General features: G+C 43.5%; 1 protein-coding gene across 14 annotated transcripts in view; it reads right to left on the bottom strand.

Annotated features, from left to right (window-relative positions):
• Positions 1 to 17,515, bottom strand: part of LOC117237668 (polypyrimidine tract-binding protein 2) — a 414,765-nt gene that overhangs the window by 243,623 nt on the left and 153,627 nt on the right. For 5 of the 14 annotated variants that reach the window (XM_033501873.1, XM_033501874.1, XM_033501872.1 and 2 more), the window contains one exon: positions 1,882 to 2,036. The exons of the other annotated variants lie outside the window; for them this stretch is intronic. In XM_033501873.1, coding sequence (XP_033357764.1) covers positions 1,882 to 1,962 — 81 coding nt within the window. In that variant the 5' untranslated portion in view covers positions 1,963 to 2,036. The remainder of the gene's footprint in view (positions 1 to 1,881; positions 2,037 to 17,515) is intronic. 14 annotated transcript variants of the gene reach the window in all.

Below are 17,515 nucleotides of genomic sequence, written 5' to 3'. Positions count from 1 at the left end.
CATTCTTCATTCTTTTTCATTCATTTGCAAATATCCGTCTTCTATTTTCCTATAAATTTCAGTGTAGCATATTCGACATATTTTTTAACCACTTATTTCATATTACTAATTCAGATATTTTCTAATAGAAGAAGAAGAAATTATAATACCAATTCGTACAAATTAGCGATATAACAAACTTATATTTAGCCGATCTAATAACACTACATAAGGCATCGCTGCGAATTTAAAGCGTTCGTTCGATAAAAATGGAGCATCACAATCGAGACAAAAAGCGAAACGTTTCTGCTAATAAAAGGGATCGTAACATCGGTCGAAAGTTGCAGTAAAAGCTAGCCAGCCGTAAATATTAAACAGTACGGTTCGAAACGAGGGCCGTTAACGCGAAAGTGCGATAGGAATTCGGATGGAACGACCGCGACCGGGTTTACGCCTCGATCAGTTTCGCCAACGATGCTTCTAACATCTCTCTGCATTAACGCGTGCGTCCATTTGCCGAATTAAAACATCAGAAAAAGCGTATAACGGACAAAGAGTCCGAAATAGCGACGAATTACGCGATCGAAAAGAGCAAGAGTGAAAATTGATTAAAACCCTACAGATGGAAGAAAATCGACGTTGTTTGAAATTTCTATTTCAATAGGTAATAATATATTCGTCGCGTGTTCAAACGGTGTCTCGCGGATACGTACGAACGTCGCAAGAACAATGGCATCTGAAAAACTTCGTAGAATTAACTTTTCATCACTTACCAGACATTGGAAATTATCCAGCCAAAGAACGACCATCGAGACACACGAATACATACATATACATGGTATAAAAACATCTTAACAACGACAAAAGCATGCCTTCTTCACATTGATAGAGAAACTGAAGAAAACACGGAAATAATAAAGGAAAAAGGAAATGACGCGTCACGTGCTCGCGACGTGGAAAAAGAAGCAAGCTCTACACGCCATCAAGTACGCTTTCGGCAACGGTGCTGTACAGGAAAATAATCACTGAGACAAGAGAAAGCTCGGAAAGGGTGTACGACGTTGGTTCACTTACCCCTGACACCGACTCATCTTTATCCTTTTTATCCAAATTCAACGTTCTCTAGTATTTCGATAATTTTCGTTCGATCGATCGTTCATCCACGACGTACCGATTTCTTGCTCCGCGGATCGAATTCGCGTTTGATTAATCCTTTCAGCGGCAACCAGTTTTTTCAAAACGGACGTATCTGGAGAACAAGCTCTAAGATAATTTCTCAGTGCCACGAATCGTTTGGAAAGAATTTACACCGAATTTACACTCGAAGAACGAAACTTGCTTCCTTCAATTTCTTTTTCATGCTTGTGATGCCAACTTCTCTCTCTTTTTTTTTTTTTGTATTGCACGTAATAGGAAATTCTTTCAACGGAATGAGAAACATTTTTATCACACGCTTGTAGGATATTTTTTTCGATGATTCGTATCTGATATCAACGTTAAATCGTTTAGCGCCGTAATGTGGTACGCGCACAGAAATTTCACAGAAATAAAATACGTTTCGCGAATGTTTTTTAGCCAAGTGTCGTTTTCTTTTTAAAATACGGTAGATAAAAAAATATCGACATTTAACGTCTTAAAGGAACGATAACGATAAGCAATGATATTATTCGTTCGTGTCATGTTTTGTGGTTTCTTGTGCTACAATATATTTGTGCTAATCGTATTTTACCGCTGAAAGGATCGATAGATATACGTTTCGGCAATAACGTTCGATAAATGCGTTCCTTCGGAAATTTCCTTATTCTGTGAATTCTGCAGAGATTTCTTTTAAATTTGTAATTTGTAATTTCGTTGAAATTTGAAAGATACGCTGCCAATCCAAACTGGATGATGGCGACTCACCTTTATTCCGAGGGTAGGAGTCAGCATCCCATAGTCGGTAAGGGGTGGCAGCATAACGGGGGGTAGGTTTGCCATCATCATACTGTCTAGAATCTTCGCACGTACTTTCCCTTCGTGCACAGAACACAAATCAATTTATTGCTTACTAGACCTACCTGGAACACAGAAAGACAAAGAAAACGTTAGCTAAGCACGACAAAAGTGAAAGAAAATTGGAAAGGTAAAAATAAACGACGAATTATTACAGAGACGAAGAAATACCGTTAAATTAGCGCGGTAAAAGATTATTTGGCAAGCTTACAAGGCGAGTATTATTCGAGTCGAAGTTAGAAAATAATCCTCTCGGATACTATTTTCCGTTTTTGGGAGCGGTGGCAATGTTTACCGAGACGCTTTCGGCCGAAAATTTGTAAAGTGGGCTAACTGTATCTAACGCGAAACAGCAACTGCAGTCTGGAACGCTGCGATATCTCAGTAAGTAACCGACGAGATCAATCGGCAACGGCGGAAACTAAAAGACAAACGTATTCGCGCTGTAGCTTCGCTTGGAAATTTATCGTCGAATCCAGCCGATCGTTGTTTCTACGTAATTATCTATCAACGTAAGAGTATCGAAATATTCATTTTGCCCTCTTTCGACGTCAGCGTGTTTCTCATTTTCGAAAGCTTTTAATAACATCAGGTGTTCGCGTTGAGTACAGTTACCCTGTACTATTGGATTTACTATTCGATAATAGATAAGGCAGCGCGAGGGCTCTCGAGAGTCGCCAGCTGATGGCCGGAACAGCGAAAATCGTTGGTAGCAGAATCTGGTTTCTTGGAAACGAGTCGCTTCTGGCATCGAGATGGTAATTCCGTATCCGCACGCATCCTCCCCGTGTAAATCGCTGGCTTAGGAGCTTGATTGTTTGCTCGCCGGCTAATTAAAGTGTACTTAGAGACCGGTTTCGTTCGTTGCCGGGATCGTCGCCGCTGTAAATCCTCAACCTCGTTTCCAGACCGTAGGGAGCTGCTTTTTGTAGCCGACAAATATTATTCGCCGTGTTTTTGCCGAGTCTTTCGAACGATCCTTTAAAATTCAAAAGTTGAAGCGCGAGAGTGAAACTAAAGATTTCAAAGTTCCAGGTAGTATTTTACCGTACAAAGATATTTACAAATTGAACGGGGGACTCGCGTGTAACAGCGATAAATGCAACTGATTTTTAAGAACTTTTCTTAGATTATCTACTATCTGCTGGTCATATGGGATTAGATCTCTTTCAGACCTAAATGAATAGTCACGAAGCATAAATGTCATCGTTATTAGATACGCCACTGCTGATACCCGATCGAATAAAATCGAATAAAATCGAATAAAACGAACATTCACGTGTCCTCGAGTTACCACGAGCCTTCGTCGCGTTTAAACGACTCGAGAAATCAAAGAAAGAGGGTGGTCGTGTAACAGCAGGAGGATAATTTCGTCCCTCAACCACTAAAACAGCGCGGCAACACGACGTTCACGGAAATAGAAATTTCGCCGAAGGTCTTACTTCGGCTTTGCCGGTTAAGCCGCCACGGATCGTGCTGTTACAACGTTTCCCTCGACAACCTCGTGGCACAGCAACCCTCAACGTCGCCCCTCATCCTTCGGTCCAACCCGCGAATCGACCGCTGCCACATGACACAGATCTAATTTACGAACCTAAACTGTCGTGCTGGCGTTCAAGATTGCGACTCGATGACGGGGATAAGTCGTGAAACGAGTCGGTAAAACGTCTCGTTGGCCAAAGACTTACGCACGCGCCTTGCGTTGGTCGAATATCGTCGAGCAACGCTGTCGTATTCCGGCATGCTCACACAGAGATTCGATTGAAATTGCAGTGCAAAATTGTTAGAGCTTAAAGTTGATAAAACGTTCTGATTCTGCGTTTCATTCGCCTTTTGTCACGTTACGTACCATTTTCTTTCGTATATTATAACAATTCGTAGACATGCGAATTTTCATCGATACCGTCGTATAATTATAGAAAATTCGAAGACGCGAGAGTACAGTACAGAGTGCACGACTCTGATTAAAGCGAAGTAAAGAAGCGCATCGAGTTTAGTCGTTTCGAATAACGCGCTTGTCTCTAGAGCCAATTCGAATGGACAAGCCATCGAGTAACGTCGAAGGTGCCGCTCGGAGTGTCGTCTCTTGACGTATCCCTGTTCTTTGGTTCCATTCTACCACCTCTTCGATTCTATTCGCAAACCCAGGAAATTCTATAGAGACAAATCGCAATCTAACGACAAATAAACATCGAGAATATGCCATAAAGAAGAAAAGAAAACGAGGGACGCGTGAGAATCGTCAGACAGATCGATCGCTACGCACCCTCCGGCAACTCGACACGCGGAAGCTTGCCCGTGTCGCTTAATCCTCCGTCAGATGAATTTTTTTCCACCGAGTTCCTTTCTCCCCTGTCCACTAGGAGGCGAATCCTGTCTTTCTCCCAGCCGTCGTGCCTGGAGAAAACGCCTGGTTCGCTGTTTTATGCAAGCCTCGGGTTTTATGCAATGAGACTGCGATATCAAACGGCCGCGAGAGCCGAGAGCCGTGAGCCGGTCGAGTGCCGCTGAATAAAATATCCGTTCGCGTAAAAAGAAAAAGGAAAAAGGAAAGAGGCAAAGGAAGAAACAGATAAAAAGAAAAAGAAAGAAAAATGAGGCTTGACCAGTGTCGGCAGGGTGAAGAAGCTCGAGGGGTGGCTGCGAGCCAAACGCGCCACGATTCCCCGTATTCCACGGTTGTTGCACCGCTGGATCTTGCTTTGCTCGCGGATATATCGGACGTTGTTGCTGTTCAAGCTTTTGTACGTTCCGATGCGCGCATTGTCGATGAACGCGTTGCTAATTCTCGTTTTTTCTTCCAGGTTGGAGGATTGCAATTTTATTTGGCAAACGGGATACGTAGATTTGACGACTTCTTTGTTCTCGAATCTCTGTGTGTTTCGCTGCGTTCTTCGTACCACGTGCACGTTATAGTTGATCGCGTGTTTCTCATAAGCGTGATAGTTTTATATCGTATAATTATAATTTCATTTTATATCGGTACAGGGATTACGTGAGATTCTTAAAGGCCATGTCGATCGGTTCTACTTTATGCTAAGTTCAATTTTGTTAATTTTATATTCAGATACGTAATTTTAGTTAATAATTTTAGATAATAGTACAAATATTACAATATTATTACAATATAATCTCGAGCCTCGCTCCGTAAACGTTTCAACGGTTATCAGAAACCGAAATCGGGCTTGGTTACATTCGTCACGTTTTTCAGTGGACGAAAATCTTCGAAAACGCGTAGAAAGATTCATACGGCATTCTCGAGCCTTCCAAATAGATTCTTAATGTTACCTATCCTGTAACTTTGTTTCAGGAGGAGAGCCAAAGGTCTGTCACCTGCCCGTTTTGCGAGAAACCCACGAAATTTTCCAATTTGCTCGTTCAAGAAAGATCCCGGTCTACGGAGTAAACATGGTACAAAATCCATTGAAAAAAATATGTGCCGCTACTAATGTGAGCCGATAGACTAAAATTAACAGATTAAAACGTTACAAAATCACAGAAACTCGACATTCAACGATAGACGATAATTACCGAACACTAGCACGATCGGCAAAATTTCAACTACGGTGCAGAGATCCGTAAGTTATTCTACGATAATAACTATAACTCAAACTATAACGTCGCTCCTTTCCTCGAAACCAGTCTCCATTCCAAACGAATCAAGCAAGCGTTCATTTATCATTCGAGCACGCGAACGCACACGCACATTCACGAATCGTTTGCAACAAGTCGCAAAGAGGAAGAGAGAAAGAAACAAACAGGCGGACAAATAGAGAGAGAGAGAGAGAGAGAGAGCGCGCGAGAGAACAGAGAACGCTCGACATTTCCATTCTCACGTCGCACATTCTCGTTTTTCCCTCTTTTTTCGCCCCTTGCTCGGAGTTAATCGCCGGAGAATTAGCCACGGTTGGATGCAGAATTAATCAAACGCGACCCGTTTCTCCGCGTGCACGGCGGAAACAGAGGGTGCAAGAGGAACTCGCGGCCAGAAATAAAAGGAGAGGACGTGGACAAGCGTCACGGGCGCTTTATCCGCTGGTATTAACGCGGAATAACGTGTGCAATTATCGCTTTGAGCAAAGTGTGGCTCTCTCGTCTATTTCCACCGAGCTCGCAGCTACGTTTAGCGCGTCCATTTCGTTGTTTTTATTGGAACGAAGAAGAGAGGAGACCCGACAAGAATCTTCTTGATGTTTACGATGTTGATGACGCGGGCGAGTTTTAGGGTGCGTTTGAGAGACGATTTATAACTGGATGGTGGACTAACGGCACGTTAGTCGATCTCTGGCAAACCAAACTGACCCGCGTTTTCGTTTTTCATCGAGTTCTTGATTTCACTGTACGGATCGGTACACGATCCGTATTCGAGCCTAAAAAAACAAGCGATTTGCTCTCGTAAGCTCGTCCATAGCAAGATAACGTACATACAGGGTGTCTTATTCTCCGAGGAGACGAAGCTCGACCGTGAAATCGGGGGATGATCGCGAAGATCCCAGAGAATTCTCCGATCCGAGACGATGGGTTCTTTCGAGGTTGTCGTTAACGAGTACGATCGGTCGACCGTGCTCAGCCGGTGGCTTACGATCGATCGACATCGAGCCGCTAATTGGCAATCGGTGTATCCGCATTACGGATATCGACGGTGACGCATGAACGATGACGCCACACCGATGTTTAGCACGGTTCTCTGCTAACGATGTCTGCCTTCTCCTACTACCGGTCCGTTTCATTTCGTAAAATCTTACGAAAGCAAAGTTAAACACATAGATATACACAGACGGTTTAATACTCTTATACGGAGAGTGCAAGATAGGATTACGTTTGTACAACCGCGGTCAACGACGTGTATGTTGGACGGCTACCAGAAAACGCCATCTTCGAAGAGCAGTTCGGCGCAATTTTAGAGAGTAGCGGAGCGGAAGTCGAACGGTACCGGAAGCGATGCGCCGGGACCCCTCATCGTAGCCGGAGATGACGCGTGTTTTCAATTACTTCACAGCCGATGCGCGGTGCGCGCTCGAACGAGGGACAATTTGCATTTTTAGCCAATATTCGAGTCATCGGTTTCGACGACCGTAACGCCTCTCCCTCTCTAACACGCTCTCTCCCTCCTGTTCGTTTCAAAACAACGATTTGGTTTCGATGTACCTGTTGCCGATTCGATCGCCCGTCAACTCCTCGCGACAACGAAAATTTCTTTCCACATTTGGAACACGCTCGCTTCACTTAGTATTTCTTTATTATCGTCTGAGCAATTTGAAAGACTGCGACGCGATAATTTGATTGGTTCTAAATGAATTGGTTATTGCACGCAACGCAAATGGAAACTATAACTGACTGTACTGAAATTCAATCGCTGTTACCAGCAGCCAATTTGAAAAAGTTGCACCAATTTCCTCGGTTTCATTTTCCAATTACGATGGCAATTCGGAGAAAGTAAACAAAATATCAAACTAACTTATCTCCTTGCACAATTTCATTCTCGTCGTGACAGACTCTGAAAAGTCGCGGAACCTTCGAATGAAATATATGTCGGGTTTACATTAGAATTAGGGTTAGGGGCGTGAAACGAATCTTCGTTTGGGTTACACGTTGTCGTTATGCAATAGAGAAGACATTGACTAGTGCAAATACGATTATTATAGAACCGGACAAGTAACCGTGGTAGTTAGGTACTCGAGAAACTAATGACAATGATCCTAGGTTCAATAACGAATCCGCGGTCGACGGGATGATAGATGAACGTACTCACAAAATCTAAGTCGGATGCGTAATATTCACTGGTCGTAAAGGGTTACTCCTTTCATCGGTGAGATCGCGAGCGAGAATGCCCTTCCCGTCCCGATGATGCCACAGAGGAAAACTATAATGGGGTGTGTCTAAGGACACGAGATCATCGGATTCGTCGAAAAAAGCCTTCGTTCAGAAAATAAGGGAAATTGGCGTTGCTGTTAATTGGTCAATCTTCATATCGGTGGTTAGAAAAAGATGCTAGCCGCCCTCCAGGGAAAGTTGCTAGTGGGAGACGCCGCTCGTTGAAAAATAGGTCTCCCCTATTTTCCCGTAGTTGGGACAAAGACTGTTTGTCCGTTTGAAGGACTTTAGTTGACTAAATCTTAAGATTTATAACGGGCCCTCGAGCTAGCCGAACATGTACTGCGGAGACGCATCGACATCTGGCAATCATCTTACTCGAAGAATAGGGTCTGCGTGTGGCGAGCCACGGGACAGAAACCGTTGGAATGTTTACTGTCGCGTGTCGCTACGAATATTTCTTTTAAGGAGAGCTATAGAATTACTCCATACCTTTGTTAGACAAAGCGTTCATCTCGTGACCGCGGCTACGTTCGGCGACTGACTGTCGCCTCGAGCCCAAGCTCACTATCACGACTCTCGAATAATTACAATCGGATTGAATAACTACAATTGTTCAATTACAGACTCCGGTGTTCTTTCATCTCCGACATATATATTTCAATTACGATCAGGCTATTTATTCGTTCCTCCGCATAACTGCTAAATCAAATCAATTTACTAATAAATTATTTGCCGGCCTGCCATGAAAGTCGACGCGGTTTACAATTGTTGTTCTTATCTGCCTTGCACTCTTAACCGTACTACACCCTCAGGACATTCCTCTCGCGAGACTGTTATTTGACTATCCTCCTACCGATCGAACTAATTTCCACTCACAGATCCCTGAAATCGTAATTCTTCGTAGTCATTTTTCTAAAACTTATCTTCTAAATGCAATCGTCCAAATGTAGAATCACAAATTCTCGAATGGCCAGTGGCAAAGAGATGCGCGACGTTAGCAGAGCAAGCTGATATAAGACGTTTAGGTTGTAAGACTCCGAGATAGAATGTCAGCGTAAACGTAAACGAAGATGTAAGAGAAAATGGTCGAAAGTCGGGAAGCGTGGATAAAGTAAATCTGACAACAACAAGTTGCGAATTCTCGTATTGACGTCCGATCGAACGGATATATTTTTAATCGATTAATTTTTAAGGATTGATCGTTCTTTTAAGCGGCCAGTAAGGATGCAGAGCGCGGAGCGAAGCTTTTTCGCTTTAGATCGAAGGCTGAGAATCTAATCCAACTGCAAAACGGGCACGTACACGGGTACTTTACTTTAAAGAGGACTTACGCGAACGCGAAATGAACTAACCAGGCAAAATAACAAAAGGCTCGATTATAGTAATCACGCAGCCAAGTCCAGGAACGTTTCCCTGATACCGAGTTTTGCTCGCGCTTAAACCTTAAAGATCCTCGATCCAATAGAGCAACGAATAACCTAAGATCTTCTTCTTTACTCCGATGAAAGTAATTTTTACCCGAGGCTTCTTCGAAAGTTTTAAGACGGCGTTTGGGTAATTGCGAAAGCTCTCAAAGTAGAAAATTATCGATAATTAATGCGTAATCTTTCGGTTACGTACCTACTTCGCGCGTATCGTTCTATAGGGTTAATAAACTTTAACAATGTTCGAAACTTTCAAATTCACGAATTTGTAATAATCGTAATATCGATATCGCTACTGTGCAATCGGGAACTTTTTAAATTGAAAATTACCCAGATCAAGCTCGTAATTTAAAGTTAGGATAATTAGAATCGGTGACGTTTAAAATTTGAAATTACGACGTTTTATAGTTTTTCTTTGGCTCTTTTTAAACTTTAAACTCGGTTCTTCGAAGACCAAAGGATTCGCAGGACTTGGAAAACGAGCGGGACGTCAGCAAATTTAGAGATTGATGCAAGGACAACGCGGCTCTATAAATACATACTAACTCGACTTCCAGTTTGCTTGCCTCTGGTAAGGGACATAGTTGGTGCAAGAAGGAAACATCCCCCGAGACTAGAGAAATCCTGCGGGCATCTTTTGCTACCAGCTTCTTCCTATATCCTTCGGATAGGGGACGAAGTTAGGGTATGGATCGTTAATTCTGATCCGAATATGCCCGGCAAGAGGGCAAAGTCGAGTCTGATTCGGTCGATTTTCGTTTCAAAACTTGGCTCCGATCCTCGGACTTTTTCTTCCGATTCTTATATGTTCGATTCTACTTTCCAGTTGCATAGAAATATTCAACAAAGCGAAACGGGAACGTTTCGCTTTCTTAAAATTTGCTGCGAGCTTGTAGTAAATTTAAATGTCGCTGATATTGAATTACGACCGAAATGGCGAGTTTTTCCGCCAAAAGATACTAAATTAATTTCAAATACAAATAAATAAGGCCGCTTAATTCTCGTCTCTCTAGGGAAAATTACAAATTACTTCGTAGCCGCGCGTTCGTAAGATGACAAATTCCAATCAACCTAATCTCGAACCACGAATTTCCGAAATTATAAAACGCCGTAATCGCAAGATACTATATACCGAATATAAACAGCAATTTCCAGAGTAGATTAGAATTAAGTTTTCCAAGAACAGCTAAAACACAGCGTAAAATAAATTTCGACAGGGGAATCTAGTTATTTTCGAAAATCTACTCTCTTAATAGATCGTTACGCTTAATCGAAATATTCGAAAGGGTGGAATATCGAAGAGGGGTTCGAATAAGACTCGGGGTAAAAAGGGCTTCTCGTTAAAGTAATGCGATTAAGTTGGGCGCGTTTTGCCCAACATGAAAGTTCCATAGTGCTCTCTCTCCTCTTCGGTAGTGCGGTGAAAAAGAGGCAAGTGGCCGCGCAAGAGCTTTCGATATTGTCTTTGAATATCGTTGAATGTTTTACGAGATGCACTCAAGCTTTCGCCCTCTGTTCTTGCGACGTTTAACGGAGGAGAGCGCAGGATAATTCGAGAATTCTCCTAAGCCGAGACTCGATGAACGTTCCTCGATCGATCTTTCTGCTGGAGTTACGAACAAGTTTTCTTCTTGGAATTTTAAAAAAAAGTTTAACAAAGGTAAGCGGAAGAAGGTTGCTCGGTAAGAGAATCGACGATTGTAATCAGAATTCTGCGGAATTACGACCGAATTGCTCTACGAATATAACGGAATGATAATTACTAGACTGCGGATATTTACGCAAATTCACATTTTTATGAATATAAGTACAAAAAATCCAGCCGTTCTATTTACCGAATGTTACGGCGAGTATTAGAGTTTGGATATTTTATATGTTGTTGTATATTTCCACGTTCAAAGTGTTCAAAGTTGCGTTTTCAGTTTCTTCGGAAAATTCTCTACTTTTTCCGCGTACGTACGCGCATTTAAGTACACTACCGATGGTATGCACATGGAATCGTGCACGCCGTTTTTCGCTTCTACCGTACTCCTACCGTAGTACGAATGACCGTTTAACCCGTTGCGATTTCATTGGATTCGAGTCAGAGACAATGGTCGTTGATTACTGCGAATCGCCGCCATTTTCAGCACAAGTCGAACGTCATAACGCGGCACGTGCCACGACTGCAATCGCATTTGCAATCTGTCAGAATCGAATTGGAGGCTGCGTCGCATAGAAACCTCGCGGAACCTGTTGCCCGCGGGTTTAACCAGACTTCTGGGACGATCGTCGAATATAATCTCGTTCCGTCTTTGGCGGGACGTCCGTTTAATTGGCGATTTGCTCGTCGTTGGGATAAGTGGTTCTACCAATCGTCGATCAAAGCGCCTGTTAACGAACGCGTAGTCGAGACTAGAAAAACGTAAACACCCGCAGACAACGAATATTGGCAGCGAAACAGATTTCAGATAAGATCGCTAAAATTCTTGAGAGCGCGCTAAAATAAATTCCACGGGAAACGTTTGAATGTTCGGAAACCACTGGGCTAACATTCGCGTAGTTTGTCTCGGTTTCTGCAAGTATTTATCGCGTATTCTTCGCGATTTAGACAGATGCGATCCAGCTAGCAGCAGTTCGAAAACATTTACCAGCGGATTTAATATCGGATTTGTGATTTTACAGCTACTCGTATATACGTACGTATTAAAATTTAGCTATCCTTTTCTTTCCAATTCGTCTTAACGTAGTACGTAAAATGACGTAGATATTTATGTTTCTCGGCACTCGGATATATTTTTGCGATATTAAATTGCCGCAATTACGCGTTCATAAACTTTCCGAATAAACATCGCAACTTTCAGCGAAAGAGTAACGAAGATCGGCAAAAGAAATTTGGGAAAGATACATTTGCGAAGGATAGCAAAGCGAAATATTTCAGAGGCTGAATCGAAAGTTACGAAAGGTATTCCAAATAAATAAATTCTCGCAGAGGCAGAAATATCGCTCGTCGGCGGGAGAAGGCAATTTGCTACGTTAAATAAACGTTTTATAATTGAATAAGTCCAGGTGGAGCACGCGTAAAGAATTCAATCGCGGGTAACCACGGAGTCGAGGCAAAGTTCGCGAAATCTGTTCTTTCCTGCGAGATTTTACCTCGAGCCCGCGAGTCCGAACAATAGGAAAAAGCACTTCTGAAAAACTTGCACGACACAAAAGAAGACGCAACGCGGTGGAAATAGTTTTTCCTCTCCTCTCTCGTCTTATTTTCTTTCTTGCCTTCGTCTTGAACGCGCAACGCGGCTACGTTCGTTCTCATCCCCTTGTGCAATAACGATTATCGAAACGAACTTGCAGCAACAAAAGGAGATATTCTTTTCTCGATACGTTCCCTTCCTATAATTCGCCAATTTCTTTCTCTCCACCCTGCACCGCAAGTATGCCAAAGATGTGAAAAATCCGTTCTACGATTAAACGTTGTCGTCAGGAAGTGTCGTGTTCGAACGGAAATCAAATCCTTTCGGTCGTATATCACACGAAATTTATTACCGCTGCATCCAATTAACCGCCGTAGTACGTGTAAACGCGATGATTACCAGACCGCGAATTTTTACGCGTTCGTACGAAATTTAAATTTCATTTGATAATATAAGAAATGGATGTAACGACTATCGAAAGTATAATACCTATTTATAATATTCGGTGGATGAAGCGCGTCTCTCTTTAAATTCCATTCGGTTAATTGCGTTAAATAAGTACCTTCTGTATCCACTGTACCAAGGAATCCCCGATACCTGTCCAATCCTTTTAATTACAGTGTCAACAAAATTCCGATAAATTTCCCGAAAAAGGAGAAAGAATTCAGTTTCGTGTCTAACACGTTCCTCGATTCTCATCGTTGTAAGATAAAATACGTGGTGTACGGTGGTAAGTACACGTACACACACACACAGAGAGAGAGAGAGAGAGAGAGAGAAAATGTCGAGAACCGGGTGCTCTCGGCGGAAGGTAACACGGTGATTCGTTAGGTTGGAGAAGGGCCACGGTTCGATGATCGTTCTTCGACACGCAGATCCTCGATACGGCCCGATTAAGTTTCCAAACGAGAATCCACGACAGGATCGCGCCGCTTAGTTAGCAGACCGAACGAGGTTAGCCTGGAATCGGCCACTCCATAGCTTCCACAGCCAGGAATCCCGGTTATTCCGGCCGAGACTCGAGCCAGCGTCGAACGACCGCCGGAAACCGGCCAACGTGCAGCGTCGAGTGGACCGACCGACAGAGCGATGCTTGCCAGATGGAGATCGATTTTTCCCTGCTTCTTCGCGCGATCTATTCGCGATGCGGTGTTTGCGGCAGCTGGGAATTCGGATTTTCCGAGTTGCAGATAGTCACGGACAGCGAGATACTTCGTTGATCGGTTACTTCATGCGAAGCCTAACGTTCACTCGTGCACGGTCAACAACGCGTTCGGAGACTAGACTGGAATTTTTTTAAACTTCGAGCAGGATTCTTCGTTCCAAGTATCGGCGATTCGGCGGACTCTAAACAAAACGTTCTATCGGCGGATTAGAGTTCGGGGAAAGCTCGAAAAATCTCAGTTCGTGAAACTACTACCATCTCGAAATATCAAAAATCTCGATCCGAAAAGTTATCGTTCGAAGGTCCACGAACCTGGATTCGCAAAATTATCGTCTAACGTTGCAGAGATCTGGATGAAAGTGTCTAGGCGCTGGATATGCGTGGAAATCAATTTTTTTTACAAATATAATCGGAGAATGGAACTTGGGTCCAACGGTTGTCCGTAATACGATTATCGCAAAGAGCGGTACGCTTTTAACATCGTGTTCGCGCAGCATCTTTCTATACTTTGAACGCATCTCGAACACCGTATCGAATTTATCGTGTAAAAGTTGAAAAATATCGGTGCTCCGCTCCCCAGCCCGTAATACCACCATAATCCAGCATCCACCGTGAAATAACTAAGGAAAACGTTTCGATTTCTCGAGTAAGCGGCGAAAGAAGGCTGATACCACGCCCTTTGAGGATTCTTCTTCGGTGTGGAGGGGGGAATGTCGGAGGCAGGGATTCGTTAATTCAGTAAACACAGAAGGGGGTTGCATCTGCGATATTAAGCAGCGTGGATAGTACAGCGAGAACAGGTCGACGATAAGGGGATGGTTATAGAGGGAAAATAAGGCGGTCTCGTGACAGCAAAGCGCCTTCCTTTCACCAGGCGGAGCGCTTCCTTATCGAAATTCTTAATTAGAAAATTTTAATTATGTTTCGAGGCCGCGCGGCCGCGTCAGACGGGGCTGGCTAAAGGCTTTTGGGAATGGGTTGGAGAAAGAGAAACAGGCGCGAACGGCTCTGCGACGCGTTGATAGTGAATTTCCGCGAGTTCCGCGAGCTTCCAGGCCACTGAAGGTAATTAAGCTCGCGCAAAGACGTCCCTGTCCTTCCCTTAAACGCGATATATTAAATTTCACCTGTAGCGTTCGAATCTGCCGCCATAATGATTACGGTATTGTCACTGCCATCTCGAAACCTATTCTCGCAATCTTCGCGGTTTTAGCGTTTCTAACGCTTTCGGCTTCAGAAATCAGCGGTTTTCCGCTGACGTTAGATATACCAGCCACTTTTTTCCTTTTTACGAGAAAAATCATCGACGAAGAGATGATCGTTGTTCGAACAGAAGATCATCGCTAAATCTTATTACTGATTATTATCATTGGTAAGCAAAATCGGTTAAACTGTTCCACTAATTCTCATACCGTGATTTTTGTTCATTTCCCGCGCATTTTACCACTTATTTACAGTAAATACAGGGTAGCGTCGGGGACTCGTTTCGGCGATCGATTCTGCGCGAGGAAACAACGAAAAGCGTTCGTACAAACACGTGCCCTGTTTCATCTCGTTTTCCAATTCTGGTGAATTTCTCCTTCGACGCGGTGTATCTGCATACCTGCGCAAGGAATGGTCAAAACCACCTTGCCATCGACCGCCTTATCCTTTCCATTTTTCCAGCTATCGTTCTCATTTTCCGAAAGCCTCGTTCGATTCTCTCGCCAGGTATTTCGATACTGTCAACGGGCGAATTATTCCAACGTAAAACTCGCTAGAACTCGAAAACAGAGTCAAACAGGGCACGTGTTTGTACCAACTTTTTCATTGTTTTCACGTGCAAAATCCACCGCCGAAGCGAGTGCTCGATGCTACGGGCACCCTGTGCATACACGTATTTGTTCGTGTTTTTCTTCTGAAACAGACGCGATAAAATTGAGAGCAGTTTAAGCGAAAGAAATATATGTAATAAATTGTGAATGTTTCTCTTCTTTCGAGCAGTTCTTTTGCTCGGTTTGTATCGGACGTTCAGCTATTTGCTACAATCGCCATTCTAGCTTTCTTTCCGTGTTTCTTAATACCGAATTCCCATTGCTACGAAATTGTACAATTTTTTTAAAGCTTCGAAATTCAACGAAATTTTTAACACGCAGTACGTTCGTTATTGTCGCAAGATCCACGGCAACCCTGTTATACCAGCTTGTTTATTTCTCCAATTTTCTATCGTTGTAAAGAGGTTTTCCAGCTTCTCCAATTCCGCGCAGAAATCGCTCGATTCGCCTAATTCTCCGAAGAAGTCGCTTGCCGAAAAACACCGAAACTGCCCTATCGTCGATCTACTATTCGTAGTCGGTCGGTTCGTCGATGCAGTCTCGACCTTGCAAGTTTACGCTACTTCCGTCCTCCCATCGGTCACTCCGTGCTCGATGGCTAATTACTTATTGCTAATTGCTCCGAGTAGTTCGGTGGTCCCGATCCGCCGGCCTGGACGAAGATACGAGACGGATTCAACTTCTGGCGAAGACGCCACGTGCCACCACGTACCGAGTTCGATAGAAGCGTTAGTTTCCGCACTGGGTCGCGAACTCGGGAGTTCCACATCGATAACAACAACTTACGAAGCGTTATTTCTTTTAAACAGCAAACACGTCCTCGAAACTCCATTCTCGAACGATTCCGTTGCCCTTTAATCCAACTTTATACGTTACATTGTACACGTTAGGGTAGGTACTAAGTTCGGCAACTCGAAAAAAGAAAATTAACGAAGAGTGACATATATTCCAAGCGTGCGAAAGATCAGAAATTTCTACAGGACACGTCGATGATGTCGGAGACTCGCAGAATGAAAGGAAACTGGTCTCTCTTAGGGTGAGAAGCAAGCGAAACAAGCGAAGGTAAACTATCATTACCACTGTTATCGGTCTGCTTGAGAACCCGCTTGTTTCACTTGCTTCGTTCTCTCGCAATCAGCTAAATAGTACGTGAGTTACGCCGTGACGCCGCAAACCTGCTCGCTATGTTCTTATCCTTTGAGTACTTCTCGTAAAGATGATACTATTTTTTTGATTTTGCGACCGATGTGCGCGATAATACGCGTACTGTATTCTAAATGGAAAGAGCCTGGCCTTTACTCGCGGCACGATTCGCTCGGAACTAGCTCCTGGAAAGATAGTTTACATGATCGTTGATACAAATTGGCCAAAGTGTCCACGCACCTCGTACCGGGCTTTCAACAAGGCTTATTCGAGAAACGTCGACAAGATTTTGATGATGCGATTGCTTGTAACCGAAGGATCGATCGGCTCGGTCTTATCCTAACAATCGTTCGGTGAAACGACCGCGCGACATTAGAGAGCGAGGACAAGGCTCGGGAGACACGACAAAAGACACGGTCGGCGATTATTTTATTTATAGACACGCTAATGGCCCTCTGCAGGAAGAAAAAAGTCACCGGCCAAGTCGGCTCGTTATTTCCTTTCTCCCTGCAGCTCTTCCGGCTGCTGCGCCTGGCACTCTTCGCTCTTTTAATCGTCTCAGACGTCGACGACGATTTCCACGTCGTTCACAACTAAACGGCAACCCGTCACCCTCGTTCCATGTTTGCCAGCCCCGATTATTCCCAACGAGTTTCAACAGCCTCGTCCAGCTTCGATTCGTGCCGCTTTCCATCGTGTACATTCTTCATCCTTAGCATAGCTTGACCAAGTTACCGGTGAACACTATCGAGGATTAATTTTTAATCGAATAAAGTTTTATTTCTCGAGAGAGATGCAACGTTCCGAAAATTTAAACGGACTTGTGAATTTACTGAGAACTGTACTCTTACTATAATAAGCTCGATTTAAGATATACGTATTACGTGGAAAAATCGACGAAACATCTTTGCGTTTCCCGACGTTCGAATAAAAAACAAAATTCATAAATATTCAGCTTGGAAAAATAGTCGATGCAAAAGCCAATTTTTGAAGGCATTTTGAAAA

This window comes from Bombus vosnesenskii, unplaced genomic scaffold, assembly GCF_011952255.1.
Source record: "Bombus vosnesenskii isolate JDL3184/JDL3185 unplaced genomic scaffold, Bvos_JDL3184-5_v1.1 scf7180000013395, whole genome shotgun sequence".
NCBI lineage: Eukaryota > Metazoa > Arthropoda > Insecta > Hymenoptera > Apidae > Bombus > Bombus vosnesenskii.
The sequence above is the reverse complement of the archived record's forward strand: the minus strand, read 5'-3'. Positions and strand labels throughout refer to the sequence as shown.